This window comes from Anopheles coustani (genome assembly GCF_943734705.1).
Source record: "Anopheles coustani chromosome X unlocalized genomic scaffold, idAnoCousDA_361_x.2 X_unloc_1, whole genome shotgun sequence".
Classification (NCBI taxonomy): Eukaryota; Metazoa; Arthropoda; class Insecta; order Diptera; family Culicidae; genus Anopheles; species Anopheles coustani.
Window position 1 is genome coordinate 908,038 of NW_026525048.1, and position 20,445 is coordinate 928,482.

Here is a 20,445-nt window from a genome sequence, read left to right on the forward strand (position 1 = left end):
ACTTCGTTTCGTTTTTGGTTTCTTCCAACTCATCATTGCGCACAAAACAGCTTTGTTTCACAAGAACATCCTTCAACTCGCTACCCGAACAGTCGATACAGTTAAAACGGCGCTCATCCACCATTGATTGCAGTTTCACTTGTTCCAATAGGTAGGCTGTTATACAATGCAAATGCATGTGACGGTTGCACTTCATACACTGGACCACGATTGGTGGGTGTTTACAAATGCAGCATACCGCCCTGCCCTTTGGCAGACCCTTGGTAATGGATTTCGGGTCGATCTGGAAAATAAATTCTTCTTCCAACGTAGGTTTTTCTTTTGTAATCAGTACAACAACAGAATCTCCATGTTCATCATTGTGCTCTGGCATAAATCCATCAAGCATGTGGCATAAGTTACGCATTTGAGTTAATCTACGCAAGACTACGCTGCGCTTTTTGATGATGAGCTCCGTCACTTTTGAGCGAGGTAAGTTTCCTTGCATATTGTTCAAGCATGAATGTCTTCTCATCAGTGCTTTGATCATCTAGCAGGAATGTGCTCCCTAAATTCACAATCACTTTGATCAACAGCTCTATGTAATGTTTGGAATCATCACTAAAAAGGGTTCCTTTCTCTTCACTTTCATGCACCGATGCATTGGACGGTCCGGCTATACTATTCTGTATCGTGGAGATTTGCTGCAGTTTCATTCTTTTTCTTGTATGTTCTGTTACAATCGGAATTACATCGCATGACGGACTTTCGGCAGTGGGGGGAGCGTGTCCTCTTGTTGTGTTTTCCTTGTCCTTTTATAACTCCAATCGATGCCAAACGGACTCTTTCCAGTTCAACTGATCAGTAAAACTTTTCCAGGCGCATCTCAATGTCAATAGCGTTAAATTCCTCTGCCTGCTGTGATGCTACCTTCCAGTTATTCCGCAAAGCTCCCTTCAGCGCTGCTTTTACAGCCTTCCCATGTTCACAATTGTCCATACAAGCAAGATAAACGAACTAATGAAATTGCACTAAAAGAACAAAACAGATTAATACATAAAATAGCTAGCCGACTGCAAGTCCTGACTAGTACTGACGCGCAATGAATACCACGGTCGTCATATAACTAGGTAGCGTAATGTAGAACAATTAGACATATATTTACCAGCGGAATTTCAACACACTTGCCCAAAGTCCGTTTAGACAAGGTCCCATCAAAACGATCAAAACGATCAAAACAGATGCTCAAAACCAAGATGATTAAATACTGAATATAGTGTGTACTTATCTGGTTCAAAACTATTGAGGCTATCTGGATTGAAAGGACCGAAAGCGATGGTAACTATCGACGCTGTCCCTTACAAAAGGTTAACACACGTCTTTATGTGGCCATTACACTCGCTCGAGCTCAGTATCGGAAAAGTCAAATAGCTTTACCAGTCTCAAGATATCTACATTGGTATTCTCTATGACATAGAGACTCAATAGTTTTGAACCAGATAAATACACACTATTGGAGTTATAAAAGGACAAAGAAAACACAACAAGAGGACACGCTCCCCCCACTGCCGAAAGTCCGTCATGCGATGTAATTCCGATTGTAACAGAACATACAAGAAAAAGAATGAAACTGCAGCAAATCTCCTCGATACAGAATAGTATAGCCGGACCGTCCAATGCATCGGTGCATGAAAGTGAAGAGAAAGGAACCCTTTTTAGTGATGATTCCAAACATTACATAGAGCTGTTGATCAAAGTGATTGTGAATTTGGGGAGCACATTCCTGCCCAGCGGGCATTGTTGCACAACATTCTCTAAAAATTCACTCAAAAAATGAATTTTCCTCAATGCACCCCCGCTGGAGTCCACAATTGTGCACTACAGCGTCGAGTAGCGCAACGTCATGACGTCATCACTCCACTTCGTTTGCCCATTGCACGTACAGTTCTCATACGCCTTCCTTCTCATACACCTTCCTTCTCGTATGCCTTGATCAAAACCAACGATAAAAAAAACCGCAAGAACGTTTCGGTGGGTCATGAACGGTGGGTCATGAAGTTCTTCCTTCTCACACACCTTCTTTCTCATATGCCTTGATCAAACTCAACGCTAAAAAAACCGCAAGAACGGTGGGTCATGAAGTTCTTGCTTTGTTTTCTTATCAACCGAGCAGTATTTTTTTTTTTTATGAAATCCGCGTGGATGGCTTGTTTTGATGTGTCAACTTTGTTTTGATAAGGATTTATCGCTTTTCTTGAGCAGTGTCCAATCTTGAGCAGTGTCGATTGTTTTTTTAAATTGTTTGCTGTTAATCGTTGTGATTTGAAGTGATGGATCGTGAAATAGAAATGGAGTGGGAGGCATTCAAGCAAAGTGGATCAAGTGCTATACCGTGGGCAGATCTAGGCGTTGGTAAGTGAAAGTGAAAATACAAATTATATTACCGAAACATTGGTAATGTGTCGGGTAATAGCATATGTGGTGTACTCTTGCTGCTGGTTACGTATAAATATACGATCGGGATCTGGATGCAGTTTTAATAATTAGTAATATTGTTTTAGATATAACTCCTGAAGAGGAAGCGATGGAATTAGGTAGAGCTTCGTCAAGCAAAAGAAAGAACGGTGATGAAGTTTCTAGCGGTCCTAGCCATCGACCTCGAATGGACGACACTGAAATAGAATGGACTGAATGGCAACGAATGAGTGCGTCTGAAATAAAATGGCCTGATCTAGGAGTTGGTAAGTAAAAGAAAAAATGATTAAATTGTAATATATTGTTTTAAAGCCTCCGGGCAGCTGGGTTGGGTTATGTAATATTTCATTCTATACTTCAACTGTTTTAGGTATAACCCGAGATGAAGATGCTTTTTTACAAGCGGCATCTACGAGCGGCATTGTTGAAGCCAACCGCCAGATAAGTTTTGAAAACAGGGTGGAGGTTATTGGTAGTGGAAGCTTAATTTTACCCACGGAGGAACCTGAAACAATTTCGAGCCATGAGGACACATCTATTGACGGATCTGATGATGATGATGATGACATCAGAGTGGATTGCACTAGGTTGGCTAGATATGTAGATAGCTATAGCCGACATGAGGCGTTGAGACGGTGGGCAATCTTGGAACTCGTATCACGTTCGTCTCTAGGAAAACTTCTGGCGATCTTGAGGAAGGATTATAAATTGCAACTTCCTAAAGATGCACGGACACTTACCAAATCATCCTCTCCAGTCGTGGTAAAAGTAAAATCGATCTTGGGAGGACGATTTTGGTATCAGGGGGTAGAGACGGTCCTAAAAAAATATTTTAAAGATGTCATACCCAAAGATGACCTTCTTTCCATACAAGTGTCGATCGATGGGCTTCCCCTTTTTAAAAGTTCAAACACACAACTGTGGCCAATACTTATAAAGGTGGAAGAATTGGTAGATGCTCCGGTAATGCTTGTCGGTGTTTTTGGGGGACAAGCAAAGCCGGAGAACATCGAACAATATCTTCGGCCGCTAGTGTTGGAGGTGAACGATCTCCAGCAAAGAGGCTTGCAGTTCGGTGACAAGCAGGTGCATTTTAAACTTCGCGCCATTGTTGCCGATTCTCCGGCGCGGGCGTATCTAAAAGCTGTCACCAGTTATACTGGTAAGCATGGATGCTTAAAGTGTTCCTGTGTTGGGGAATACATCAAACCGGAGAATAAAGTCATTTTTGACTCCGTGAACTCTGCACCGCGCACGGACGCGGGCTTTCGAGCTAAGGTAGACAAGGACCATCATAAGAGTTGGCGGACACCACTAGAAGATATAAATAATTTCCATTTAATAGAAGACGTCGTTGTTGGCGATCGGCTCCATTTAATTGATTTGGGGGTGACCAGAAAAATTCTTCGAGGGATGCTGGATGGCAAATTTGCAACCCTTGGTCGATGGTCAGACCCCCAGAAGGAAGCTGTGTCTAAGTTTATGGAAAATACACGGCTTCCTTCTGAGGTGCATCGCCCCATGAGGCACCTCAATGAAGTCCGCAATTGGAAGGGAACCGAATATCGGTCCTTCCTGCATTACATTAGTGTTGTGGTCTTGAAAGATTGCATGAACGAACAGGCTTTCAATCATTTCTTGCTCTACTTCTGCGGTGTGACCTGTTTTGCATCCACGGCACATCAGCGACATTGGCCGCTTGCGAAAAAGCTCCTAGAAAAGTTTGTAAAGGAGTTCGGCACGATATATGGTCGTTACCACTTGACAAGTAATGTTCATAATCTCCAGCACGTGTATGGAGAAGTTTTAAAATTTGGACAACTTGAAAATTTTTCGGCTTATTGTTTTGAAAACCACTTGCAGTTTATCAAACGCTGTATTAAATCGGGCACGAAGTGTGTGGAGCAAGTGGCAGCCAGGGTGCAAGCCAGAGATTCTATCCAGACGGCTGCCAGTTATAGTGCTCCAAACTATCCAATGTTGATGGTAAATCGGGTTGGATTACACGTAACAGCCGATTTTACCTTGCTGCCCGAATTTAGAGATCAATGGTTTTTGACCCACCAGGGCAGCGTCATCAAATTTTTGGAGGCAAAGAAAAGTTCTTTGTCTTCGTTCATCTTGATTGGGATCCAGATTGACCATAAGACGGAGCTTTTCGAAGGAAAGTGGGCAGACGGCAATTCGCAAATAGAATTGTCGTCTGCCGATTTGTTTATCTATAAAATAAAGGAAAATGCTCCGTCAAGAAGGGTGGAAGTACCGTGTGAATCCATAAAATGTAAACTATCAGCAATATATTTACCGAAGCGATCTCTCTCAAGACCACCAATAGATCCTCCTGTTACTATTGCTCTTGATACCATAGCCCTTTTCCCGTTGCTTCATACACTCCGTTGAGAAGATAGTTTTATGGATTCCATGGTTGCTTCCACGTCAACAAGAGATCATCGTGCTCGATAATGTTCGTGGAATGACCTTTTTAACCGCTTTTATGGCTACTGATAGAGCATTGCTAGTTGATATTTTGAATCCTTTAGCACTATGCTGCCTCGCGGGGCTCCATGCTGAAACAGATAGATCGCCTGCGCCCTACTCAAGCCTCTTTTCTAGCGAGTCTGTGTTCTCATGGTCTACATAACGAAATGTTTCAGGTTCCTTCGCGTATTCATGTATTTAACATACATTTTTGACTTCGACTATGATGCTGGTGATGATAATTTAAAATGAATTTTCATTCAACATACATTTTTGACTTCGACTATGATGCTCGTCGATTTTAAATTATCATCTTAAAATGAATTTTCATTCAATAATAAAACATGAAGTGTATGCATAAGTTTGAGGATCCTTAAGCGTCTGTGTGGGTTTCTCAATCTTTTGCATGGGTGAGCGGTGGGCCATTATCATCTCCATCATCATAGCAAATGTAATTAAAAAAAACAATTCAACATCATTAACAATTCATGTATTATTCTCATAAATTAAAACTAAAACCCTATCAATAAATCTAAATTAAACAAACTTAGAACTAACCAGAAATAAACAAAGCCCTATCACCAAATAGAAAAGAAAGTAACTAAACTAACTCATGTACTAAAGCTAAAATTAACTTACGTACTAAGGGAAGAACGGTCTGTTTTTTTTGTAAGTGTATGGTTTGTTGGCCGAACCTTTTATAATCCCTTTTGTTTTTGCCGTGCTCGCTGCGTTTTTTAACTTTAACCTTACAAAGGCTTCTACAGCGGATGCATGCACTTGGCCATCATGACCGTTCTCCGCTATTTTTTTTAAAAGTAGAAATATATTATGATAAATACTAAACCTAATTTTTTTTTCAGGACGTCCTCCGCCAGACCAGCTGCATTTGACCATAAACTGTTTGTTAAATAGGAGCTGCATACCCTCATGCATCCTCTGCTTTGCCTCCGTTTTAACTGTACGAGTCTGCACCCATTGCAGAACATCTTGGAAATGTTCAGCGTTACGAAGCTTGAACTCCAACTCGTCCAGCTCTTCTTTGCTATCCACTGCCTTCAGAGTAAACGGGGGTTCCTGATGTGTTACCACCTGTGGGGGCCGTTGGTCCAGCACATCCTTCATCCCCCGGACAACTTTCGTCAGTATAAATGTTTGCCGCAGGTTCATATCCACACGCTCGGAAATAGAATGCAGCGATTGATTGTTTGCCGTAACACTGGGTGTCTCCATGATTATGCTTTAATTCTATAAAAATCAAATATACTAGTCGTAAAAACCGCTATAGTAATGTATATTTAACTTACCTTGCCAACTTTTTAAAACAGTGAGTGAAATTGTATGTTTGTTTAGTATTTTTCACCTGATAGAATTTTCAGCCACTGAAACTAGCATACAATGCTTTGAATTTCTTAAGAATTTTCCCGCTTGCACGCTCTAGAGTACAGAGCTTTCGTTGCCGTTCCGAAATTGTTTATTTTGATTTCGACTTGCTAACGTAGACTATATTGAATGAAACTCTATGTGTTTTATAGCTCACTTTCAATCCATTGTCGCCCCATAGTTAAAAAATATATGACTATTTTTACGTCACCAACTTAATTTCATGTTTTAATTTCAAGATTCTTCTATTTAACCAGTAAAACTACAAAAAACAAATTTGAAGGGGCACAACCATATTTCCTCCATGTAAACACTGTTATAGAACGATCGACGTTATTGACAGCTCCACGTTGTTTACATTTTACAATTGATCGAAAACAATCGATCTGGATAGGAGTGAAAAGTGCAGAAAGTGAGGTAATAAATAATGTTAATTACGTTCTAAGTGGGTAAATAAGGTAAGTAAGTTCGACAGGTACTTGGACTACACGGGACCCGTGCACAAAAAATGGTGGTAAACGTAAGCTCCAATCCGTGCTATACGATTCTCCAAACCCGTACCAGCCTGGCCGGATCATCAAAATTATAGTGAAAATATTAACAAGTGAGTATGAATAATCGCAGTTACTGTGAAATTATTAGTACATAAGTATTAATCATCAACAGTGCAGTGAAAATTGCACATTGCTATACATATTTTAAAAATGCTTAATATTTATATTATATCTTTATTTTTTCCAGCAGTTTACTCCACGTTTCCTCAAACAGCACTGAAAACACCCAGCATAGTGCTGCAGGGATCACCGTGGTGCAATAACCGGCGTAAAGGGAGATGTTTTCAACACTTGGTCTAATGTATGTTTTTACTGTTATTTATGTTCAAATTGTTTTCATAATTTGATATTAATTCTTTTCTTCAAATTTGTTTCTTTACAGCTTACAACGGAACTGTTTGCCCGCCATTGTACAAATGGGCTTTTTATGTAAATAAATATTTATTCAACGAGAATAACGTTGAATTTAAATTTTCACGGTCGTTAAATTATTGTCGAAAGAATTGACGTAACGAATGTGGGGAATGAAAGAAAGGAGGAAGGGGTGAGGGGCGAATGAACACCCGCTGTAGTGACGTCACAATGCTGAACCGTCATTGTGACGTCACGAAACGTTCATTCATATTTGGCTAATCTTTGGCTAATCTTTTTCGAGGATTAGCTAAAGATTAGCCAAAATGTGTAGCGTTGCAAGCTAATGATGCGCAACAATGCCCGCTGGGTGCTAGATGATCAAAGCACTGATGAGAAGACATTCATGCTTGAACAATATGCAAGGAAACTTACCTCGCTCAAAAGTGACGGAGCTCATCATCAAAAAGCGCAGCGTAGTCTTGCGTAACTTATGCCACATGCTTGATGGATTTATGCCAGAGCACAATGATGAACATGGAGATTCTGTTGTTGTACTGATTACAAAAGAAAAACCTACGTTGGAAGAAGAATTTATTTTCCAGATCGACCCGAAACCCATTTCCAAGGGTCTGCCAAAGGACAGGACGGTATGCTGCATTTGTAAACACCCACCAATCGTGGTCCAGTGTATGAAGTGCAACCGTCACATGCATTTGCATTGTATAACAGCCTACCTATTGGAACAAGTGAAACTGCAATCAATGGTGGATGAGCGCCGTTTTAACTGTAACGACTGTTCGGGTAGCGAGTTGAAGGATGTTCTTGTGAAACAAAGCTGTTTTGTGCGCAATGATGAGTTGGAAGAAACCAAAAACGAAACGAAGTGTCGCTGTGCTGGTAGCTTGTGCGTTCGCCAGTACCACATTTCATGTTTACGCCTTTTTCCATAGTTTGCAGTCGTTAATAGTCAGTAACTGCGTCGCCGACGATCCAAGGGGAAAAGCCTCTAACGAGAAAACAGCTCTGGTACGATGTATCAAGTGTTCGTCTTCGTACCATCCGGATCGGCGCTGCATTTCGGCTGGGTCGGAAATGCTTACCACGCAGCAGCTCATATGTCCCAAACACAGCCTTGATCAGATAGCTCTCAATGTGAATTGCCCAGGAGGCAGAAAATGTCACGCGTGACATAAAAATGTTGTATACCCCGCGCAATTAGCGCGCAATTGGCGCGCAATGTAACAGCTAATTGCGCGGGTCTGAGTTACCCTCGTGAGCGATTTTGCGCATGCGCATGGATTAGAAATGGCGGCCCCCGAGTACCCTGTATAGTGATGGTCATCATGCAAACATAAGTCCGCCAGTTCCGTAATATTTTTATCAACATATATATTTATTTCGGTTTATTTTTAATTACCTACACCGCTTAAGACTATTCTTAGTCATAAATTTCACTACATATCACTGCACTACACACAACACTTGTACACTAGAGAATATCTTCGGATTCGCATCCGAGCAGCGGAATCCAAAACAAGCTTCCGACGAAAGATGCTCTAGAAATGAAAATAGATAGGAAATTACTATTGATGTTTATACACAATCAATGATGGAATACTCATCTTTTTTTGTTTTTTATCGATCGAATTCTGCGAGAACGGATCGGACGCCAGCAGCAGCAGTACCTCTCCGTGCGGAAGAGTAGCGATGTAAACAACACTATCTATCGATTAAATATGTCGTTTTCGGGCTGAATATGAGCAGCAAAGCAAGCCCACACACAATTTCTTCACTCTTATCCATAAAGATCACTAAAAAACACAGAAAACACCACTAATTTACCCACTTTATTTTCACTGCGCTCGACGCACTCCAAGCCGGTCCCGGCGGCTGCCATCACTGAACGCTCCCTTGACAGCTTGACTGTGAGCGTGGGTTTGAGACTATGGTGGCCAAAAATAAGTGTGATCGTTGAACAAAAATCGCGTGTGACGAAAGTTTATCTGTCCTAAACTTTTTTAAATTTGATAATATTTTTTTGTACATGGTTGAGGTTTCGCCTATTCAACAATTGCATGAAAAATCGGTGATAAAAATAATTTATCCACCCGCAATAAACTTTGTCCACAGGACAACCAAATCCCACAATAATGTAGGCGGTTTCGCTTGGCATTGAGTGATTGAAAATCTGGTCGAAGTGTGAATTTGATTTTCATTGTTATTTTCAAATACATGGACGTAAATCATATTGAAAATGATGGAATAGAACGCATAATCTCTTTTCTATGTTTATATCCGTTGTAAAATGTGCTGAAATCATTTGAAGTGTATTATGGACATGCTTTTTAACTTTTTTATTCTGTATAGTTACGTACAAAAGTACAAATACTTTTGGAATTTGACAAATTTGTTGATCATTAATCAAATCGACGTTATTTATTTAAGTTTTGCAAAAATGAAAAAGGTTTGAAAAATTGACTAAGTCCCAAAAGAGCGAGTACGAAAATTCGGGGTCGAAGGTGGGAGAAGGATGGCCTGCTGATTGTAGCAATTGACCGTTGACGATGTTGCACATCGTTTGAAAAGTGTGGGCCAATGAGGGGTGGAAACGGGTGGAGACGGGAGAGACGTAGACGTGACACGGAATTTTGAGTTACCGCTGCCAGCAGGGTGGTGTTTCTTGTGTTGCAAAGGAGGAGATTTAATTTGTTGCGAAACGTGCTTCAACGCAATCCACCAGGATTACTTTTGCGAACAATGTGAATCCTGACAAATAATTAGCTCATAATAATTATCATCGCATCGTATTATGCGGTCGTCTGCATCAAGATGCTAGATATTTTATTTATTATCATTTTCTATCATCACCATTTTGTCAGCAAACATTTGTTTACTTAACATTTATAATTTTTGTAGTTTTATAATCTTTAGCTGTTTTTTTTTTTTAATTTGTAATGATAGTACAAACATTTGTTGCGAAACGTGCCCCAACGCAATCCACCCGTATTACTTGTGCGAAGAATGTGAATCCGGACACATAATTAGCTCATAATAATTATCATCGCGTCGTACTATGCGGTCGTCTGCATCAAGATGATTTATTATCATTTTCTATCATCACCAGCTTTTCAGCAAAAATGTGTTTGCTTTACATTTATAACTAGGATTTTTAGGCCAGGTACCTGGCCCGTCAGCAGTCCCTGGCTCCCCTACCGCCCCATTGTTGGTTCCATGCCGTCCCCGTTACAGTTTCTAGGTCTTTCCGCAGAAGGTATATTGTGTTGACAATTGCCGAGCGATAAGTGGGTTCAAATACAAATACGAATTGCGGGATAAAAAATTACGAAATAATCTGACCCTCTCTCTGTTCGACCAGCGCCCGATCTTCACGCGCAAGATGTGTCCCTTTAATTGAAGCCCCCATCGATATGTATGCAAAAGCACTGTTATATCGCAAAATGTAACCAAAAAACCAAACGCGTCTATCGAACAGCTCGGTTAGTAGAAGGTTTTTCGAAGACAGGGACTTGAACCGAATTACCCACACATCACATATGCATGTAAATCGAATATCAACTTGAAATAATCGTACTTCTGTGCAATATGATTGAATCGTAAATGATGCTAAAATAATGCCTAAACGTACAAAAGTGGAGGCGCTAACCGTACATTGTTAAAAATGTATATCTTTAGTCGTATGTTTTCTAAGTCGGCATCATATACGACTTACGATATACATCAGCCGTACATTGTTCGTATATACGTATGCATAAAGAAAATCGTATTACATTCTTAATCGGCATCATATGCAACAAAGAATATACATTGCTCGTACATTGTCTATGCGTAATGCGATTCCGATTCGAAATATACTAATATGAGATTCAATTTATTCAACTTTATACGACTTCGTGTTGTGTGGGTACAGCATATTGTACCAGTTTCTGTGCCACACAGCACATGCAACCGGGTACTGCAACCTTTGCAAACGGTAAAATGTCAGATAGTCAATAAACTGTCAAAATCTGCGCAAATGTGTTTTCGGTCGTCGAGTGACAAATAGATTTGCAAAAATTTGCGCAACTGGTATTGCTTGCAAGCCGATGGAAAATAGTTGTTTGTGATGATATTTAATGTTTGTTCAAAAGATTTCGGTGAACACATTACCTCTCTGTAATTTGTTACAGTTAAACATTCAAATCAACACTGAATGCGCTTTCATTTGGATCGGCTCACGAATAGGAGCGTCGATACGAAACAAAACAAAAAAATGACAGCAAAACTGACATTCGCGCGAGTATTATACACCCGTTTGGAAGGTAAAGCTACCTGCCCGCACAGCTCGGACATATCGTCCTATGCCGCTCGCATTCTCGCTCTCCCTCCCTCTCTCCTCTCACTCTCACTCTCTTTTTCTTTCATTCTCGTTTTCTCCCCATCCCTCTCATTATCACCCAATACCTCTCTTTCTTTGTTCACCACTCTATGTCCCTTACTTACCCAACTCTACCCTCTCACCTTCCACCGCCCATTTCCTACCTCCCTCCTCCCACCACCCATCTACCTCCACTGATGACCATCCACCCACCACCATCAACCACCACCAACCGCCCACCAACCACCACCAACCGCCCACCAACCGCCACGAACCGCCCACCAACCGCCACGAACCGCCCACCAACCACCAACAACTGCCCACCAACCACGACCAACCTTTCACCAACCACCATGAACCGCCCATCAACCATCTCCCATCTTCCATCTCCCATCTCCCATTTTCCATCTCCCATCTCCCATCTACTCTTTCTCACTTTGCCAACCACATCTACCATCGCATTCACACTGTCTCGCTCTCTCTCATTATCTCTCTCTCTGTCTATTTATCTCCTTCTCTCTCTCTCTCTCTCTCTCTGTCTCTCTCTCTCTCTCTCTCTCTCTCGCTCTCTCTCTCTCTCTGGCTCTCTGGCTATATCTATCCCTATCCCTATGCCTCGCCTTGTCATACATTCCATTTTTATCTCTCTTTTTCCCATTATGTCAGCTTCTATCTTTACTGTATGTCTCTTTCTCTCTCATTTTATCGTTCTACCTCTCCCTATTTCTTTATCTCACTCTTACACACACTAACAGCACAAAATTCCAACAACAACGCACAGAAGGGTCGGTTTTGCTTAACAGGCCCATTTTTCTGATTTTGAATTAGTAGCGACATTGAATCAGGCATCATTCGAATAAGGGTTACTTTTCGCGCGCGTGTTTGTTGGGCCATGGTCGACCCTCGGAAGGAAAATTATTATATATGATGTTTTTAGTTTTATAATCTTTAGCCGTTTTTTTTAATTTGTAATGATAGTACAAACATGTTTGAAAATGTTTCTACTGCAATTGATCGGCAATTCGATGAAATGAGTAGCGTTTATCATAGAGCAGTGATGTCAAACTCGTTTCACCTTGCGGGCCGCATTTCCTCCCAAAATAGGTTCGCGGGCCGCATTTTCTCCCAAAAAAGGCTCGCGGGCCAAACCATATAATTGATTGGAGTGATGAAAATATGTTCTTATCAATGTGGTTTTATCTTAACAGTCAATCATGTTTTACATTTTCACATTTTTTCATATTATATTACTACTTAAAAAAATTACAAATTTTGAGTAAAAGAGAGGGTTAATCGTTTTCCAAATTTTAACGAATTCAAATCAAGTTTATTGAAATATATGTTGCAGTTCAACACTATTGTGTATTTTGTTAATGATTTTAGAAAAGTAAAGGTATATAATTACAATAGCTAACTTATTGCTCCGCATTTGTTATTTTGTTTGGAATGGTCTTGTAGTTCATCACGTTTGTTTTCTATAAACACTATTTATCCACTTGCCTAGAAAAATCTGTGTAAAACCTTTGCTGCAAAGTTGCACATCACTTTCTTATTAAAATTGTTTAAATTGACATTCGTCCAGTTCTCTTGCAATTCGCAGTTCGTGAAAAAAATTACATTAAATATTTTGGTATTTGCTATAAGCCAATACTCAAGGATCCAAACTTTCGATGTAATGTTTCAAAGGGGTCGCGGGCCGCACCCAATGTTCTTGCGGGCCGCATGTGGCCCGCGGGCCGTATGTTTGACATCCCTGGTGTAAACCAAAAGTGTGTTGAATTTTCAATGTTCATGGCGCCTAAACGGAAACTAATAGGATCCATCAACAAGTCGGGAACAATGTCAGCTCATGTGCGATCTGGTCCGGGAAACGGATGAGGAGTTCGATCGTCCACGAATGCGTTGGCCGGATCTTAGAATCGGTAAGTAAACAAAGTGGTAGTGCAAAATCATAACCATAACAGCGATTCACTAATTCTATTCATTGGTTTGTTTCGTTCAACAGAAATAACACCGCCCTGGAGGCAGAAAATGTCACGCGACGCGTAAAAATGTTGTAAACCCCGCTGGTTTGGCGCTGGTTTGGCGCTGGTTGTGACACGCAACCAGCGGGTCTGAGATACCCTCGTGGGCGATTTTGCGCATGCGCATGGGTCAGTAATGGCGGCCCCCGAGTACCCTGTATAGTGATGGTCATCATGCAAACATAAGTCCACCAGTTCCGAAATATTTTTATCAATATATATTTATTTAGGATTATCATAGATTAACGACACTGCTTAACCTTCAGGTCTACGACCAAAAATACCTACGTTAACATACGACCGCCTACCCGGGTAGGCGTTTGTTTTGTATGGGGGTTTGCATTTTGCTGTGCTTCAAAGCTAATATCTTTTGTTCTAGATGCCGTAGTGAGTTGAAATTTTCAGTAATGATACTTAAGAATGTTTTCTAACACATCCCATTCAAAAAGTAATATTAAAAATTCGATAAGTAAGTAATTTTTTCATTCAAATATATTTTATCCCATAGATCTACAATCGCCAACTCTGTAAACCATACATTTTCAATAAGTTATTGTGTTTGTTTATACTTCTTAAGTTTCTGGTGAAAAAAAATGCCTTCAACATTTTTCCTTATAAATTGAAATTTCAAAGATGTAGAAATATTTTTCTATTAAATTTTACGTTTCGGAAATGTTCATGTTCCTCAGTAAATTCAGTGGCATATCTGGAAGAAATTCTTCATTATACATTGTTACAACTGATATTTAAGCCTTAACATTTTAAAACTTAGCTCATATACATAAATTCGATCGTTTTGTTTCAAACGATAACAGTTTCTTTTGTATTTAATTCAACCCGTTGCATCATGATTTTCTTGCAATTAATAAATTATTATTTTGTGTAGCAAATTATGAAAGTTCACCTAGAATGCTTTCGTTGTCGCTGTGTGGTCCAAAATGTAGCATAATTTGCATATTTGTACATCGTCTTCGAGTTTATCTCATTACTAATTGTTCGAGGAGTTCGAGGAGTAAAACAGTCTTTCATAGTGTGTCTTAGATAAATTTGGATTGTTTTCAATATAAATATAAAAAGAAAATCCCGAGGGGCACCTCCTTTCACCTACTGGTGGTTTGTCTTGGTACAGAAAAATATAAACTCTCGTACAAAACGTATGACTTACCCGGGTAGGCGGTTGTACATTTAAGGGGTATAAATAGAAAAATGGTGTAAAAAAATACTTCGAATAAAAATAAAAAGTCGATTTTCGGCAGAATGATAGGGAACATGTTGCTTGAGGCATTCCAGGAATTTCGAGTCGATATAACTGTTCAATTCGAAGTAATTGCAAAATAAAAGGGCAAAACTTACCCAGGTAGGCGGTTGTAGATCTGAAGGTTAAGACTATTTTAAATGATAAAGTTCACTTAACATCACTACACTACACACCACACTTGCACACTAGGGAATATCGATATCTAGCATATCTTCTGATGCACATGCGAGCAGCGGGATCGGGATCCAAAACAAACTTCCGACGGAAGATGCTCTAGAAATGAAAATAGAGAGGAAATCAGTTATTATTGGTGTTTATAGGCAATAAGTGATGAAATACTCATCTTGTTTTGTTTTCCATCGATGAATTCTGCGAGATCGGATCGGACGCCAGCAGCAGCAGTACCTCTCCATGCGGATGAGTAGCGATGTAAACAACACTACAACTTCCATTTTTGGGCTGAATATGAGCCGTAGACGAAACACATACACAATATCTTCAGTCTTATCTGTAAAGTTCACTAAATAACACTGAAAACATCACTATTTTACGCACTTTATTATCACTGCATTCGACGCGTACCAAGCGGTCCCGGCGGCTGCCATCACTGAACGCTCCCCTGACAGCTTGACTGTGAGCTTGGGTTTGAGACTATGGTGGTCAAAAATAAGTGTGATCGTTGAACAAAAAACGCGTGTGACGAAAATTTATCTGCCCTAAAATTTTTTAAATTTGATAATGGTTTTTTGTACGTGGTTGAGGTTTCGCCTATTCAACAATGGCATGAAAAATCGGTGACAAAAATAATTTGTCCACCCGCAATAATTTTGTCCATGGAACAACCAAATCCCATAATAATGAAGACTGTTTGGCTTGGCATGGAGTGATTGAAAATCTGGTTGAAGTGTTGATTTTCATTGTTATTTTCAAATACATGGACGTAAATCATATTGAAAATGATGGAATCGAACGCATAATCTCTTTTCTATGTTTATTTCCGTTGTAAAATGTGCTGAAATCATTTCAAGTGCATTATGGACATGCTTTTTAAGTACGTTTAATCTGATTAGTTGTATAATAAGTTTGAAATTGAACCAACTAAGTTTGAATGACCAACTAGGTCATTGATCAAATCGACGTTATTTCTTTATGTTTTGCAAAACTGAAAACTGTTTGAAAAATTGACTAAGTCCCAAAAGAGCGAGTACGAAAATCCGGGGTCGAAGGTGGGAGTAGGATGGCCTGCTGCGTGTATCAACGGTGTTGCATTTCGTTTAAAAAGTGTGGGCCAATGAGGGGTGGAAACGGGTGGAGACGGGAGAGACGTAGACGTGACATGGAATTTTGAGTTCCCGCTGCCACCTGGGCGGAGGAAGAAGCCGCCCTTGGGAGAGCAGAATGTTGAAGAAGCGGAGGAATTCGACGAAAAATAAAAATTTCCGCGTTGGCAGCTCGAGCAGAACACAACACCGTCTTCTCCGTCTCATTTGACATCCGAAATGGAATATATAGTAGTGTGCGTGCCATTATGGTGAAATAGCACGCACACATTCGTAACCTCTGTGTGACACTAACACCACCACAAAACAACCGATTGAATGTTGCATCCCCACCCCTTTTTTGGTGCAACACTTTGTCTCGTTATGGAGATCGAAAATTAACAAACGAGATGGTAACGATATGATAACGAGACAAAATTCGCCAGTTGGGGTGTGCTTCGGTAGGCGAGTAAGAAGATATCTAATGCTTCTTGAAGTGTGGTACCGTCTGCTGAGATTTTCAGAATGGCTCGTTTAAAAGTATCGACGAACCTTTCTGCCTGCCCATTGGATTGTGGATGATAGGGAGCCGTCGTTATATGTTGTACTAGCTTGACGCCCCGGCGTTACGCGGTGCAGAAGAAATTGAGAAAAGAATTATGGTTTTACCTAATACTTGAGAGAATTTTGTTTGAATTTTATAGTTACAATAACGACATATTTAAAATGTTTGATACTTTATCAATTTCCCCGCGATGTATAAACCTTAGTGTAACTATGGTGGATACACCTTGGCATTTGTTTACATGCTTGTTTTGTTTGTGTTAGTAAAACTGAGTTTAAATTGTAAAATTTAGATGATTTTATCAAAAAATAGTGATCAAACAAACCTTCAACAACATCTGCAGTACTTAAACTAAATGTGTGAAAAATTTCAGAAGCGACGGTTCGATATTGGTCGAGTCTTAAACGCCTTTTAAATGATTGCAACTTTCACTTAACAGCAACTGTCAAACACTCATTTCACTCATGTGAAACCCAACTTAACACGTCTAAACGCGAAATAAACAAACAATTTGAGTTGCGCAACAAGGTGTATAAATATAGAAGGTGACTTTATGTCGCTTTGGAAGGGGTGCCATATTTGAGAAGCGTTATGTCAAAAGCCCAATCTTTTTCCGATACCCCCCCCTCAAAACCCATATGAATACCCCAGAAATGTTATGTCAAGTCATGAAATGTCATTTTACACTGGACGACTTCACCTTCTAATTTATACACCTTGGTTGCGCAACTAAAATTTCACTTAACGTAGCCGGTCCATAAATTTCTTTCACAGCAATGAAAGTTTCTTGGCAGCTCGTGCAACTGACAGCTCTGAAAGATGTCAATGGTAAACAAACTTTTAGAATGATCGTTAAAAATTAAAGCAATCAATGAAAACGCCCACTTTTAAAAAAAAATCGTTGTCTTGCATCTTTGTTTTTTTTTTTTGATGAACTCATAAATTATGAACGCCAAATGAAAGAAAAATATATCGATCGAAACACATTGACGAAATCAAGTTCGATTAAGGCAGCGCTCTGTGAGCTATCGAACAAGACAAACACGACAAACACGACAAAAAAAAAACGATCAAATCCATGCAATCAACCTCAAGTTATGTCAAAAGCCCAATCCTTTTCCGATACACCTCCTCAAAACCCATATGAATACCCCAGAAGTGTTATGTCAAGTCATGAAATGTCATTTTACACTGGACGACTTCACCTTCTAATTTATACACCTTGCGCAGAATCGTGGTTCTCGAATTTTATTGACAGTTATGGTTTCAGTGCTCGTACATGTCGTTGCTGCGCTAGTTCAAGTACAGTTTGTGAGTTCAGTACAGTGCAGAAAGTTTAAGTGATGGATCATAAAGTGCGCTCAAAAAATGTATGTATGAGCTATATAACCAGTTTTGTGTGGATAAAGAAATGTTTGCTACATAATTCCATTCCATTTTTGATCAATTTGTAGTCTATTAAAGATCAGGAAACATCGCTCCGGCTAATCAGTGCCGTGCAAAATCGGCCCTGCTTATGGATGGAGAGGGATAAGTCGTTCAAAAACAAAATTTTGAAGCAAGATAGTTGGATGGCAGTGGCCGAAGAGATCGGAGTACCGGTGGAAACAACAAAAAAGAAGTGGAGGAATCTAACCATCCAATACTACGACAACAGGAAGGCATACAGAGCGAGATGTGTGACGGGATCAAGTAAGTTTCCTTACTAGAAAAGAAATCAACTCAAACATCAATATTCAGGACAAAATGTTTTTATTTTCAAGGTGCAAGCGACGTAGAGCTGCCGTCTTGGTATGGATATATACCAATGAACTTTTTGGAGCAAGTAAATCAGGCACGACGAACGGTGAGCACGGTAATATTTTTATTGTTCTCGATATTTAGTAGATTTTAAGTACAAGGCAACAAATACCTTAGCATTTGAAATAACCATCGGATTATGTGCGGTGCTATTGCCTATCGTAACAGGTTATTCATAAATAGGTCGTGCGCAATGTGTTGTCTGATGTTGTGCATGTTTCTAGATATATTGCGTGGCGTTATTTGTAAATCCAGCATTGACTCACTTGGTACATTATTTTGCCATGATCCAGGGATTAGAGTATTTTCGTCATGCTGACGATCGAAAATTTCGGCTGGTGTATAGGAATCGCATGAGTTTCGTTTTCTTAAAAAATTATGAAGATAAACTGCTGCTAATACCACTTTCTCCGCAACTTCAGGATTTAACTCCATAGTTGATCTAAGCACACGAAACACGCTAGACATTATTCCAAACACATTCTCAACGATTCGCCTAGCTTGTGAATGGCGGAAGTTGAAATGTCGTTCTGGTGTTCCAGGGGTTGTATTATTAGGAAAAGTCCTAATGCACCATTCGTTCATAGCAAATGCTTGATCTGCCAACAGCATGTATGGGACTTTTATGCTGTAAGGTACACGCAGTACTTCAGGGCCTGGTATGTGCAACTCGTGGTTCTCAAACTTTTTTTTTATTTCGGTGTTAGCCAACACACCACCATCTGAAATTTTGCCTTGGCACCCCACATCAGCATAAATGAAGTTGTAATTTGCATCTACAATTCCTAACAGTACGATGCTAAATGTTCCCTTGTAATTAAAATACTCCGATCCACTGTTGTTTGGAGCTTTGATTAGAACGTGTTTTCCATCCATTGCACCTATCACGTGAGGAAAATTCCATCGTTCTTCGAATTCTTTTGAAATGTTTAACCATTCCTCAGCGTTGGCAGGAAGCTGAAAATAAAAAAAATCAATATAAAATGGAATTTTCCATTAAAAACATGGATGAACTACTTAATGATATTTTATGTATGGTTTATTTTTGATGTTAATATTATGTTTAATTTTAATTTTTTTTTTTGCAGCTTCAAGCAGATGATTCCATCATCGAGGTGTTTAACGATGACAATTTTGACGATTTTGCATCCGTAGAACCCGAAGTTACAGTGGATATTTCACCTGTTCAGCAGGACATTGTTGAGGCACCTGGTCCGTCCGGCATATCCGCACCTGTCCGTCCGATCACGCAATCGTAAACGAGTGGCCAAGAAGCCGACGTTAATGCCGTACCACCAACAACATCCGGCAAGTCGGCGGTCAAAAGGAAGCGCGGCCTTAACTATCGTGTAGCAGATGCCTTGGAGGCGTTGGACGATTCTTTGGCAACCGTTACGAATTTAGTCAATGAATGGCACGGGTATGATGGAGTTGGTAAAATGGTAGCAGAAGTGTTGCTACAAAATAAGCAACGTAATGCGGAACTATGTGGAAAAATATTCGAATTATGTGCACAGTATCAGACCACTGCTCGAACAGAAGCTATCCAAAAAATATGTGGGTTTTGGAAACCTGTTCGGACAGTGATTTTAAAGAATTAAATGAAACTATTAGGGAATTTATTAGCAAGAGGGAAAAGACAGAAGATTAATAGCAGGCCTTGGTTTTGGAATCCAAAGGCGAAAAAAACCATTCATAGTTTTTTAAGTTTAGTTTGATAACAGAGTGAATGTTGAATTAATGAATTATAAAATATACGTGAAATAGTTGAATTGAGTGATACTTGATTTATTTAAAGATTTATAAGATTAATTTACCTTTACATATTTTCCTTCACGGAGTACTAATATGATTGCCCCACACACTTCTGGTACAATATGCGAAATAGACGATGGAGAAACCTTCAAAAGAGTGACATGCGTAAAATAATAGAATATGTAG

General features: G+C 39.8%; 1 protein-coding gene across 1 annotated transcript; it reads left to right on the plus strand.

The window, feature by feature from the left end:
- The first annotated feature begins 2,327 nt into the window (after positions 1-2,327).
- LOC131269832 (uncharacterized) lies at positions 2,328-19,763 on the plus strand. Its single transcript, XM_058272359.1, has 4 exons — positions 2,328-2,391; positions 2,825-3,206; positions 3,324-3,810; positions 19,593-19,763. The coding sequence occupies exons 1-4, from the start codon at positions 2,328-2,330 to the stop codon at positions 19,761-19,763; spliced, it is 1,104 nt and encodes a 367-aa protein (XP_058128342.1).
- The last annotated feature ends 682 nt before the right edge of the window (positions 19,764-20,445 follow it).